The 14,177-nt window shown below is 47.0% G+C and overlaps 1 protein-coding gene across 1 annotated transcript; it reads right to left on the reverse strand.

The window, feature by feature from the left end:
- Positions 1 to 985: 985 nt before the first annotated feature.
- nsun3 (NOP2/Sun RNA methyltransferase 3) lies at positions 986 to 13,968 on the reverse strand. The gene is made up of 6 exons (XM_061226481.1): positions 13,664 to 13,968; positions 13,057 to 13,154; positions 12,297 to 12,634; positions 10,358 to 10,512; positions 7,523 to 7,644; positions 986 to 1,599 (listed from the first exon to the last, which is right to left on the reverse strand). The coding sequence occupies exons 1-6, from the start codon at positions 13,826 to 13,828 to the stop codon at positions 1,341 to 1,343; spliced, it is 1,137 nt and encodes a 378-aa protein (XP_061082465.1). The 5' UTR covers positions 13,829 to 13,968; the 3' UTR covers positions 986 to 1,340.
- Positions 13,969 to 14,177: the final 209 nt, after the last annotated feature.

A 14,177-nucleotide genomic window follows, 5' to 3' on the forward strand; every position in this document is an offset into this window, starting at 1 on the left:
ACTTCTTCCACGATGTGCCTCTGGAGTTGGAACAAGGTGACTGAAGATTGACACATTTCAATTGTACAGAACAGGATTGCATGCGGATGCCAATTTACTAGCTTTGACATTTGACCTTGGCAAAAGGCGCTATTAGGCCTCCCTATACGAAATGTGTTTTTCTCATAGTGCAGTGCCGCTGGAAAGCTGAAGGTCGACAACCCACTCTTAACTTGTCTTAGCTAAAACTCCAGGAAGCATGGGATGTCCTTGTCAGCCTTTGTTATTGTAAAATACTGAGGTGGTGGGAAGAGTCAAAATGTCAGCAGCTATTTTAGTTTCACCAGCCAAAACCATTTGTCAGTCCCGAAACTATTTGCGATCTCTAAAACTGGTATTCACATTTGATCACATTACAGGGGTACTACACTGCTGAAGGATGACAATTCATTTCCTGCTCGAATGAATTGAACTATGATTTAAAGGGCAACCGCAGCCCAACGTGGCAACCTGAAGGGCAAGGTGCCGCATCTGCTATTCTTTCCAAACAGAGAGCAGCAGACTACCTGACAAGAATCTTTTATTGGGCGCCTTTCCCCTCCTCGGGAGCAGACAGAGGGGAAGAATTACAGCCACCTCGAGCCAGAGCCTGGACACATCCTCCGTTTCACTGATTCTATTACACCGCTGAACTAGACTCAGTTTTATTCTAACTATGAGAAATTTAGAAGGGAAATAGAGAGAGGTGACATAGCTCATTCAGTGTGATAGCTCAACGGCTTATAAGGTTCACAGAGTGCAGATAACGTTTATCGGAGATTGTTCCAGAAAACAGTCTTGGGATTTTACTTATAGTACTGGTTTTAATCATATTAATTAAGAGTGACCACCATGTTTAAGAATGTGAACCACATTTGGTCTTAAGAGAACGGCACAAACAAATCTGGTCAAGTTTACAAAATTAGTTCAAACAACATTCAAATCAAATTGATCACACATACACAGATTAATTGATTTTTTTATTTGGCGCGACATTGGCTTAGACGGTAAGAGCCGTCGTCCCGCCCTGGGTGTGTCGAAGTGTCTCTGCGCAGGAAAGCTAACCCCCGTTGGTGCCAAGCCAATCGCTGTTGGTGTGTGACTGTGAATGGGTGAATGAGAAGCATCAATTGTACAGCACTTTGGAAAAAGGCGCTATATAAATGCCAACCATTTATTAACAAACTTACATATACATGACCATACTGTATTAGCCTGGATAGTTCTGAAGGTACCGTATCCAGTGTTGGGAGTGGTAACACCTGCCTTTTATAAGACATCACCCATCGCACATCATAGTCCTCAGAGAAGGCGCAGAGCGGTCACAGTTTCTTCAGTTTGGCCAGGAACATGGGCCCCCAGGTCCGGCCCTGCGTGGGGACCACCAGCAGCCCGTGGGGGGAGTGGGGGGCGAAGGTGAAGCAGTGGGAGAGGGCGTGGGCCAGCCCGCCCAGGTCCTGCAGCTCCGCCTGGGGGCAGGACTCCAGGACGGCCTCCACCACCTCGCTGTTCTCCGCACGGGACAGAGTGCAGGTGCAGTACACCACCGTGCCACCAGGGCGCGCTGCCGCCAGGGCCGAGCTGAAGAGGGCCGGGCCGGGGTCAGAACAGGGCAGGGGCCCACAGTTACAATCCACACAACGCTACTTTTTCACTCTGAAGCCAAGAGCAGCCAGCTGTATGAATGACTGCGACATGACCTGTTTATATCATCAAATGTCTTGCCAGCAAAGGTTAAAGACAGCTCTCGTGTTTAGGTTTGAAAAAACATCGCTTGCATTTGCGTCGAACAAGCAAAATCAGCATAGCTTTTTGCTCTCTCCCCTCCTCGCCAGTCTCTACAGTAAACAGTGTTCCCTGTACTGTCCACTGCAACATACTAATGTGCAACGGAATATGTCCATAAAGGCACGGTTACGTTCATAAAACCAACCATAACACTATTCAGACATTACATTGTACGGTAACTGTTTTCAGTTTTTTTGAGGCTAGAATGCCCTGCACCTAGCACAATAAGGACATGGCCATACAGAATATCAAAGTTAGAATTTACAGCAGACACGCCATTCAGCTATAAGAGAATATATTTATAGAAAGGCAATTAGTTCCTTCAACCTCCCGTAATCTCATGAGCTTTGATCCAAGTCTAATGGAAGCTCTTACTGCATCACACACACACACACACACCATATACAGTCACGTGGAAGGGGGGTTGGGTCATGATCCCGTGTCTGCAGTATGATAAGCGGTTAAGGTGAAAATGAAACATTTACAATTTAATATCATTATATCTCATTTGAGGTTCCTGTCCCTCAGTGCCCGTGTAAAGAATAAGATTACCTGTGTGCTATACGACTCCTAATCAAATCAGACCAGGAGGTCACCTTTAAGTCCCCCAACAGCAAGATAGTCATGTACCTAGTCATTCTGCAGGCTGACAGGGAAAAAAACAATTACCGTACCATATATTATCTTTATCCTGCAATATAGATTTTTGCCATTTTATCATCGCGGAACAGAGCACACTGATTATGTGGACGTAAAAGGGGAGTATTCAAATGAAGCTCTGATTGGTTATTGAATGCCTGTCAGTCACCAGTAGTTTTTAAAAGCTATGGAGATTCCCCCACCCGATTAGCATGATGGTATGCAACTGCAAAAGATTACTCTCAGCAGGGTCTGAGTACTGTACATTAATATTATACCTTTATACAGAATGTGGATTCTAATATTCTGCGATAAAATATCACTTTGCCTTGTTTCTATTCACAGGAATGCTGTGGAGAATAATAAAAAAGTTACAGGTACTTCAGTACCTTTTCTACTTGGAATTACTCCATTAAAACACAGGCCACATTAAACCAATTTATTTTCTCCCATAAACTATCTATGAAGGTTCAAAATTGTCAGTTTTAACTGATTACCCCCAGAAAATTCCAGGATTCCGAATTAAATCGATTTCCACCCAGATTTTTCGTTTTTCTTATTGATTTTCTTCTCCGCATTTGGAATGTTTTTGGGATTAAAACGCATGATGGATTTTTAGCCTGATTCGCATCGTCTGTGAAGTTCTAACATACAGAGACTCACCGTGTCCCGAACACCAAGTTAGCTCACGACAGTTAGTTCCATACAGTGCAACTTTCATGACGAATAACGAAATAAGAAATTCCAGATTGGTATATATATGTGTGTGTAGCAGGCACAACATATCTAATCTCATCTCCTGGCATGCACACTATCATTGTTCCATTAACAAAGCCTATGGTTAAAAAAAAAAAAGGATAATATTAAAAATAAAAGATTTATCCTGCATTGTTATTATTTATATATTTTAAGGTTCTTACTTTTCATCTGTTTTTTTAAATGAAAAATGAAACTAAACAAATTCCCAGATTTTTCCATAAAAAAATAACCCCCAGCCTAAACTATCAATATAACTATACAGCATAACAAGTACATCTACACAATCATAATGGGTGACTTTTGTCAGAATCACCCTAGTCCTCAGTGAACTGGCTGCACTGTAAATGGCAAACCTCGTCTAAGAATGGCCTGGCGTTGGCCTTGTCCCTCAGGGACCCTGAAGAAGCGATACGGATGTCTCGGGGACCACTGCTCTCCAATGTCCCTACTTCATATAGCACTGAAACAGCAGGACGTCAGACAAATGCAAATGGATGGTAGAGAATATGCCTTCGAGCAGCTCAGTGAGGTGGGAGCCATTTCATACATTATACAGAACCGAGCGCACCGCTCGAGCCCTCGCACAAAGAGTGCGTTCACCAGCCCAGAGGGTCAAGCCATTACCTCCATTCTCTAAGAAGGACCGTTAATTAGTTCGAGACGGAGAAAGTTTATAATTAGGAAAAAGGAGATAAATAATGTTTTGATAAACAGCAGCAGCAGCAGCAGTTGGTGTGTCTGTAGGGCCCAAGCGCAGCAGCGGTAGCTCTCCTGTGGGAGGGGGGGGAGGAGGCCCGCTGCAGGGCCGTTTCCACACAGATGCCTGCTCCTGAGCAGCCACCGTCGCCAAGACGTCCCGGCGCGGCTCCACAGAGCCCGAATGGCGGGCCCACACCACCGGCTGCTATTATTTTTAGATCCGAGGGAAAAATATACCTCACTTCCCGCTTTAAGAAGGAATCGAGTTTCCCCCCCCACTGAGGGGAACAAGCAGTTCAGTATGTTCAAGATTATGCGGCTCTACATGCTAATATTATTTGGCTAATTGTGCTGCAGGGGCAGTGGGGGAGCTGTTTACGGCCAAGGCCTGATAATCTCTATGGCGCGCGCCCCGACCGGCCTCTTAATGGATTCCCTCTAAGCCGCACACTTCCAGCAGTCCAGATTAAAGCAGGGCAAACAGCCGTGATTAGCATCGTCGGGCTAACCGCGGGGGGAAAACGAGCAAGATGCGAGTAGGCAAACGATGTGGGTCAAACGCATCTCTACACGGGGCTGAGAAAGAGGGCGAAGAAAGCCCACCGCGCATCGGAAACGTCTCCGGAGCCAAGCGCAGCGGCCACGATGGTGTTACACGGGCGGTGCTACTGCAGCGGACAGGGCGAGCGTGCAGCCTTCAGGCGGGCGTCCGTCAGGTGGTGGGTGCAGGAGAGAATGACGGGGGCGAGCTTGGCGTGTCTTCGGGGGAAGAAAGACGCTCCACCGAACTCCAAGCACTCCTCATACCTCGTGAGGGAAGACGGCTAAATTGACTTTGGGCGGGTTCAAGGAGGCAGATCCATTTAGTGCTGCTCACGCTTTAAATTGTTTTGACAACGACAATGGAATGGAAATGGTGTTTTCTCACTGGCCACGTGGACGCGCTGAAGCGCTAACCTTTCATCAAACGCCTATATGATTGCCACGCCACAGAGTGCCTAAAGATAACAACGCTATTCTGCCCATCTAGACAAGGTCATGCAGGCACTGGAGAAGGTGTTAAATTAAGTTTGCACACAAATTGTTTGAAAAGATTCTCTAGTTATAGTACAATCACTTGCTAAGACCGTCTGTGGACATACTGTGGATTTTCCAGATGACCCCTTTAATACGGTTTATGCAAACTGAAATCGATCCAACAACATTTTTGAAAAAGCAGAGGACCGTGTTTTTTTTCCCCCCGCTCGCAACCTGCGCCGATCTTGGGCCATCGGAGGTCAGACTGTCAGGAAAGATATACGCTGTCCTTAACGGGGGCCATTTTTAATGCGTGGTCTCCTAGCCGAGCATCAGCTGTGCAGGATGGAGATGCGACTGTGCGACCTTGCGCGGGCCTTTTCGCGTGATGTATGTACGGGGTCCGGCCTGGGACGCGGAGAGCGATGGCGGGGCGGGGGAACCCACCGGAAACCAGCGTCTGAGCTCAGCAATTTATGTGCCAGGCGCAACACCCCGACCTTGACACGGAAGACAAAGGACATCATCGTAGGGAGAAAACGTCTACAGACGTCATGAGAGGGGATGACACCAGGCTGGAAATATTCTCCCAAGAAGGAAATTAAATACTTCTAAATGTTATGCAAAATATGCATTTTTACGTTTTTGACGGTGGCGTTTTGGGAACGTTCACTGGTAAAATTGATCTCTGGTTTCATCGGTGTTTGCATACCAAAGGGCCAGAACAAAGGCGCGCGCACACGCACGCACACACACACACATACACACATACAGGTATGAAATCCTACAGTACAGTGTGACACACTGTCCTGTGTGTGTTACGGGATGAAAATCCCGCTGTCCCAGGCCGTATGAGCACTTAGTTTATACACGGCCACGTTCACGAGAGCATTCAGAGCCACAATGGCGGCTCTGCTGGTGCCTCTTCATCCCCACTGAGAGTCTCGCCCTCTTCCTCACCGTATACCGACTTCGTACTCGAGTCCATAGATTCCCTGGAAGCGCAGGACATGTCGGGAAAGCAGCACTCTGGGTCCTGAGTGGAGTTTTAGATCCGATTCATTTTCATTTATTTATTTATTTCCTAAGCCTGGTGGTCCTCAGAGGAAGCCCGGAGCAGACTGTCGGGCTGTGCGTCTGAACGGGAGCCGTGCGATCGGTCAGGAGAGGCTGAGCGGCAAGGCCCCCGCCTGCCAGTCTTACGCTGCGCTTTGGGGCAGCTGTACAGACGTACCATTCGCACAGCTCCCCCCTCCTCCCGTCTATCCGCTCACGAGACACTCCCATACAGGGCTTTCTATTTTACCGCAACCCACCCAGCCAGCACGCCATTCACTGAAGTAACTGGGGTCAAGCGTCTCCCTCTAGGGGGAGCACCTGAGCCACGATAACCACATCCTCGCCTTTATTAAAATGTCACATTTCAGCTTGAAAAATACTTCAGAAGTTTGCAAGGGAAAAAAAAAAAGTTTTATAAAATGAAAGAAATTGGAAAATGAACCCAAGGGAAATAATTCACTTTGGTGTTGGGCTGGCACATTAAAATGCATCAACCAACACTTCCACCAATTTAGATTTCAAACAAAACATAGATGCTCAAGTAATGTTTTGTTTCTAGATCAGCAGAGAGAGTAGAACCCATATCCTGCTCATCCTAATGAAAGCAGCGTAGATTATGCGTGCATGTGTGATGAGTGTGTGTATGCGTGTGTGTGTGTGTGTGTGTGTGATGAGAGTGTGTCTGCGTGCGTGTGTGTGTGTGTGTGTGATGAGTGAGTGTATGCGTGTGTGTGTGATGAGAGCGTGTATGTGTGCGTGTGTGTGTGAAGAGAGTGTGTGTGTGTGCGTGTGTGATGAGAGCGTGTATGGGTGCGTGTGTGATGAGTGTGTGTGTGTGCGTGCATGTGTGATGAGTGTGTGTATGCGTGCGTGTGTGATGAGTGTGTGTGTGTGTGTGATGAGAGCGTGTATGCGTGTGTGTGTGTGATGAGTGTGTATGCATGCGTGTGTGTGTGTGTGATGAGAGCGTGTATGCATGCGTGTGTGATGAGTGAGTGTATGGGTGCGTGTGTGATGAGTGTGTATGCATGCGTGTGTGATGAGAGCGTGTATACATGCGTGAGTGATGTGTGTGCATGCTTGTGTGTGTGATGAGTGTGTGTATGCGTGTGTGTGTGATGAGCTTGTATGCGTGCGTGTGTGATGAGTGTGTGTATGCGTGCGTGTGTGTGATGAGAGCATGTATGCGTGTGTGTGATGAGTGTGTGTATGCATGCGTGTGTGATGAGTGTGTGTACGCATGCGCGTGTGATGAGTGTGTGTACGTGTGTGTGTGTGATGTGAGTGTGTATGCATGCGTGTGTGATGAGTGTGTGTATGCGTGTGTGTGTGTATGCGTGTGTGTGTGTGTGATGAGTGTGTGTATGCGTGCGTGCGTGTGTGATGAGTGTGTGTATGCGTGCGTGTGATGAGTGTGTGTATGCGTGCGTGTGATGAGTGTGTGTATGCGTGCGTGTGATGAGTGTGTGTATGCGTGCGTGTGATGAGTGTGTGTACGGTCCGTGAATAGAACACGTGAGCGGTTGGTGGGCGTGTGACTCACCTCAGCAGCTCTTTCTGCAGCTCTGGGAGTCTGCCTCTCTCCTGCAGCCACAGGGCGCCCTGCGCAGGCTGGGAGGAGTACAGCCAACTGCGGTCGTTTGAACACGGGGCGTCAACCAGCACCTGAGACACACGATACCACACACCCGGGATTCAGCCGCCGGTTCTACAGACATATCTCAGCAGAAATTAAGCCACAGAGAATAACACACACCCGGCCTTAACCCAAGAGAAGCGGGTAGCACCCCTCACAAGTTATATACGAGACAAACACAATACCAAACTCTTGAGTTAAAACTGAGAGCGAGACACAGATCCCTTAAAGAACTCAAACTGGATATTTCATAACAAAATATTGTACTTTTAGTTCAAAAACTGAAGAAAAAGAACATTGTTTTTTAACCCAACAGTATAAGAATAACGAGAAGTAATTCTGACATGGTACCCATTGTCTTGAAAACAATTAAAAATGCAATCACAACAGTGATGAAGCTCCCATTTAAATTAGCTAAATGTCTATTGGTTGAATGTACGCACTATTGCTCTTGTAAATTATCCCGAGAAATTTCTAAAATACAACAGTTCAGTTACCTCTGGTATACTAAAAATGCTAATGGTGCTTAACTAGCACAGGGATGCACATTGAAATGGGTGGATAGAGTCTGCCCGTGCTTTGAGTTTTCTCCCCTCTCTCCAGATGAGGATATCCCCCTCTAACTCATTGCTTTATTGACATGAAATACACACTTCACACAAAGCCAAAGCACTACACAAAGCACATAAACGCATTTACTCTCCCCCTGCCTCCCTTCCCCTCTCTGTCCATCTCTCTTCTGTTGTTCTCTCTCTCTCTCTCGCCCTCCCTCTCTCCTCCTTCAGAGCACTGAGCGGTTCTCCCAGGGCTGACTCCGGGATAACTGCAGGGCCCCACAGAGAGGCTCATTAGACCGTGCGCACCGCACTTAATTGGGAGGCGCTCCTTTGAACAGGCACTCGTCTACTGCTCCTTTCTGCGTCTTAATTGTGTTTGTTCTCTCCCTATTACCGGGCAGATTGGTTCGGCGGCGTTGTGCGTAACGGGGGCCGGGCGCTTGTTTTCCGATAACGCAGCCCGGAGAGCGCAGGAGGGAGAGAGAGGCCGGCTACGCGCAGAGGCGCAGGGCTGGAGCCAGGGAACCGGCGGAGATAACCGCTCCGTCAGGATGGGGCGGCAGGGCTTCCCCCCCCCTCGGTGGATTAAATCTAATTCGGCGCCGGGCGAGCCCCACTCGGGCCTCTCAGTGCGAGGATTACGGCCCGGAGGTCCGGGGCCCGGAGACACACCTCGGCCGGAGGAGCGTCCGCTTGGCAGCCGGTCCGCTGCGCGGCCAAATTGAAACGCTGCGGCTTTCTTATTTTTGTTTTTCGGCTGCCGAGGGAAAACTTTCGGGAGAACTTTATTCCGGAGCAAGAACGACACAGACACATGCTGGTACCCTCACAGCTGTCAGCTGGCAAAAACAATTAGGCCTACAGTAAAGAAACAAAAACAACAAATAATCGCAAAGCAAATAGTAGCAACACGCCTCAGCGGTGGAATCCGTCAACAGACTTGAATACGATTAAAACGTTGAAACAATGTGCTTGCTTAGCAGGAACCACTGTCCAGGTCACAGACAGCATAAGTGTTTATTTTTTACTTCACATCCCTTTAAACTGCTGCCTTTTTACTGGGAGAGCTAAGGTACGCGTACCTGGATTTCTCTTGTAAAAAGACTACCTTATCAAAAGCAGCGTCTCATCAGGGATTAGACCCCAAGTCTAGCCCTTCAATCACTGCAGCCAAACAAATCCTTTCAAGAGCACGGAATAAAATGGAACTGTCACACACAAGGACTGAAAAACTTCAGGGAGGGAAAAAAATAAATTGAAAAATCAGTAAAATCATAAAACTTCAGCTCCACCTGCTGGACAAAATGAAAAAATACGAGACGAGTGATGAAAATTGATGACCTTCAAACGCCTCCAGTGTGGAAACCAAAATTGGAAACAACATTACAAATAAATGTGTGGTCCGGCTGTCTCTGCGGGTTTACCTGATAGCATAATGCTAAAATGAGATTATTAATCTGCTGACACCATCAGCACTCTGAGGGCAGGCGTGACCTGCTCGAACCCGACACTTTCCTGATAAGGAAACACCCTAAAAATACACTCTAACCTAGAATAGAAACTCCGATTAAAATCTGTATTCTGCCATTCATTTTAATTGAAACTCAGCGCGGCACCGCGCCCGTTAGGTGAGCCTGCTGCCGGGGGGGCCAGGGACGGCCTCAATCCCGCTGCACTCCAGCCGATTCAGAAAATGAATCCAAACATAATTCATGAATAGAAAATCCTGGTGGAATGTTAATGCTCTTTTTTCAATTCATGAACTTGAGTTTGATTCATTTCCTGGGCTCACGCAGACAGAACAGACCCCATTACACCCTCGGTGGCCTGCAGCGGTTAGCCAACGCGAGTGCTGCAGGTGTACGGAGCGATGCCTGGGGACTAGGGCTACGTCTCCGCCAGCGCAGCCTCGTCGTGCGCCGGTCCCACGGAACCTCAGGCGGCCTGATGCGGCGAGCACTAAGGACGAACCACGGAACCGTAACGGCAAACGCACAAATGACACCTTGTACCCCCCCACCCCCTGAAAAACAATAGAGTCAGGTCATTATCAGGCGGTTATTTACTGCGCGCGACGGGGTGGGCTGAGGTGGGGGGGGTTAAAGGGCGCTGACACGCGTGAGGGAGCCTGTCCCAGTGGTTTACGAGGCCCGCAGGAAGGGCGCGGGAGGCAGTCCGTCCCCACCTTGTCATACGCGGCCGTCTCGCCGAGCCCCAGCGCCCTCCCGTCCAGATTAAACACCCGCACGGCCTCCATCGGGGCGGGCGGGACGAAGGACTGCAGAGTCTCCCTCAGCCACCTCCACCTGCCGCCGTCCCATTCGTTGCAGTGCAGCAGTCCTGGAACGAGAGGCGCGCCGCGGTTGGCTGTGCCCGGCACTATTCATCACAACACGCCGCGCAACTCTAATTACCGCTAATGGCCGCTTGTGAAGAGATAATACGCTTTTATAAGCAGGACTGCCTTCATGGCAATTATAACTTTATCATGGACATTTAACAGTCAACCATGGGTGGATACAGTTAAATGGTGTTCACTGTCAGCACAGTATCTATAGAAAAAATAAGTGAGTATATCTATTAAAATTTGGAGAAACTGTCTCTGCTTCGTATTTCACCAAAATGTAATGAGCCATTTTTCCTAAATCATAACGAAAGTAATTAATATTTACAAATTGATAACAATTCATAAACATTAGTGGATGCTTAAGTAAATTATAATTTGGATAATGTACATTTGTCTGGTTCAACAGTGATGCATTATAGCAGTGTCGAAGGCAGGAGGTACTGCACTGGATAGTATGGCAGATGTCGACAGAATATAGTAGTATCCTTCAGATTGGACATGGCATTTGATTGTAAATAGAAGGGTCTCTGTTACCAGGCTGCAGACACCTGATACCTGAAACCTGTCCGTAGTGCTGAGAGTGCAACCTTCTGTTTAATAGCAAAAACGCACACTGCATTGCACCTGCGGTTTGCCTTTTGCGCACGCACGCACACACACACACACGGTGTGCCACAACACATGCCGTTTGTGTGCGGACACATACTTGCGCTTTCAGAAGGTCTCAAGCCAAGGGCAAACTGCACTCTCATACAGAGTCCAGGGGAAGTGTGTAGTGTAATCGTGTGTGTATGTGTATAGTCCAGTAGTGTAGCATTCATATGCCCACTCATCTCTACACAGCTTCACACACTCACACACAGCACAATGCTGCCCCCTATCCCTCTAACACAGGCACAGACATGCAGACACAGACACAGACACACACACACACACACACACACACACACACAGACACAGAGACAGACACAGACAGACATAGACATACACACACACACACACACACACACACACACACACACACACACCCGCAGACAGACATACACACGCATGCAGACATACACACGCAGACACAGACAGACAGACAGACACAGCCACAGGCAGACACACACACAGATACACACAGCAGTTCTTCCTCAGATCGTACACACACTGTCCAATGGAGGCTTTAGCTAAGTGACCTGACTCAGCTCCAGCCTGGCTGCTGAGGGGCACAGAGAGGCAGGGCTCCCTGCACTCTCAAACACTTGCTGTTTTCACAGGTGTTAGGAACTCATTCAGTTCAATCCTAACACACAGGAGGCCGAATAAAAAAAGCAAACCTCATGTGCGTTACCACCTGCTCCCAGGCGGAACACTGTGTGCATCCTGTCGCCTCCTGTATGTGTGTTTACCTCCAGCTGAAGGGAACAGGGGCTTTGGGCCTGGGATCACTCTGGCTTTACACACAGGCGTCTGTGTGTGCTTTCACATCTGATCCTTTCACACAACGGAAAAATAAACCTCAAGGGGAAACATAATTTATTTCCCATGAGTAAGAAAAGACTTGGGGCCAATGAGTCTAATTTGAAGCCAGCAAGGACTTATAACAGCGAAGAACAAGGGAAAACACTGGCTATGAAAGCATTACAACAGTTTCCTTCCACAACATGTAGGCTCACTTGCAAAAGAGATCTGAATGGGATTATCCTGGTTAAAACAATTAATAAAGGTTAAAATAATAATAATAATAATAATAATAATAATAATAATAATAATAATAATAAAATACAATTACCTGGAGTAGCACACTGCAGGATGGCCACTGCTTTGCCCCCAGGAGCCGAGCACAAGTCCAGCACCCTGTCCCCATCCTGCACCTCAAGGGCCAGCACAGGCAGCAGGGAGGCTGCGTTCAGCAGGTACAGCTGTTTGAGGTGGCCTGGCCGGTGCTTTTGGGAGGGAAAGCGATTCTGGGCAGGGTGCACCAGACACCGCAGGGAACTGGGTCCACAGTCCCGCGGCAGCAGGCTGCTGAACCCCTGGGCTCGGAGGGCCAGGCTGAGCTCTTCGAGCCCAGAGAAACGGTTCAGCATTAATCCATACTGCCAGCTCTGAGGATCCAGGAGCACAGCCCTGAGACAGCAACACGAGATGGAGAACGTTAGGGTCGCTGCATGAAAAATCTACCAGAGGTGTGACCACTCCAACCATTCAAATAGATCAATTATTCAAACATTTCGCAATGCTAAGGTTGGGTCCGGCCGGAAAAAGTGTACTACAAACGGTATCATTGGCCTAGTTATGTACAAAATAATTTAGATGTTACTGCTATGTTTGCATGTTTTGATGGTCTCAGAATAATTTCCAAATAGCGACAGCAGGGGGAGAGCTACTATTGCCTCACATGCTGAACCGAGATAAAATAAAATAATTGTATTAATATCTACTTTGAAACCACCAAATAGCCAGAAGAAATAAAAAAGTATAAAATAAGTTTCATCAAGCTACTTATTTTGAATAGGTTTGGATTAAAATTTGCAATTAACTTTGGCAACCTTGCTTTGCTCCATAGTTCACCGAGCTCTTCATTGTACTGCGTGTCGAAGTGGTCCAGCACGAGTTGGCATACTTGCTTCCGGGGTCCTGACTTTACCTGAAGTGAGGAGAGGCGATTAAAACCAGATGGTGACCACTATTATCTTACAGACAAGTGGTCATCAAATGGTCGATGACCAGTCTGTGTTGGTGGTTTTTCCCTCCCTGTCGTGTATTAAAACTTCATTATGACAACGTTATGATCACATCTATATAACATCATTATTTTGCCTTCTCAGACCAGTAAAATAATTTATATGTATTACTTTGCCATTGGGAGTTTTAATAGCACCACTAACCCGTTTGCATAAGCATTTAATAAACTGCAGCACAACTTGGATAACATTAACGTTAGCAAACGAGCAAGAATTTAAAATACTTCAATCAAGTTTAAATTTCATTGCAACGTTAACTAGCTCATATTTTTTACATTTTGCACATGAAGCACACGCATGTAATGTAACGTTTGCGACTGTAAATGTTGCTAGTCAGCTAACGTTAGCATCGCGGCTATAACGAGATTGAGGGAAGTTTATTTTAATCTATATTCGTCACAGGACTTCTCACCTGGTTGTTTTGACCAACACGCAAAGCCCTCGAATATTCAACTTTCAAGTCTGGATCAGCTGTGCTGTACCAGAGACATCCCAGCCCTAGCTTATTCAGATAGTATGCGCTAGAGAACGTATCCTTTAAACTACTTGTGTTTCTCAAGTACAAAACTCTAAGCATGTCATGCAAAACTATTTCAAAACTATCTCAACTTTGTATTAAAATCAGCATTCCTTAGCTAGCTAAACAACATTAAATTAACGCTTGCTCAAATTTCGCTAGCTAGCAGCACATGCTAGGAATTGTCCGTCTAATATTTATGTCCGCCTCCAAGTAAGTAACTACGTTTAGAAGTTCCGGGACCATGAACACAATCGAAAAAAACTCCACCGTGAGCACATTCGATATTTAACCGCACTGAACAACCATTTTTTATATAAATGACACACGACACAACAAATTTGATTGGAAAATAACGCATGTATTTATTGAGATTAAAAAGTAGTGTACAATGCATTTAGTTTTAGTA

This window comes from Conger conger, chromosome 17, assembly GCF_963514075.1.
Source record: "Conger conger chromosome 17, fConCon1.1, whole genome shotgun sequence".
In the NCBI taxonomy this organism is placed as follows: Eukaryota; Metazoa; Chordata; class Actinopteri; order Anguilliformes; family Congridae; genus Conger; species Conger conger.

Bases quoted from the DNA above. Each gene is read 5' to 3' on its own strand.
- nsun3 (XM_061226481.1), bottom strand. From the start codon at position 13,828: ATGCTTAGAGTTTTGTACTTGAGAAACACAAGTAGTTTAAAGGATACG. The intron at 13,155-13,663 runs GTGAGAAGTCCT...TCCTCACTTCAG, and splicing joins GTGTTGGTCAAAACAACCAG to GTAAAGTCAGGACCCCGGAA. The intron at 1,600-7,522 runs GTGAGTCACACG...GGCCCTCTTCAG, and splicing joins CTGCAGAAAGAGCTGCTGAG to CTCGGCCCTGGCGGCAGCGC.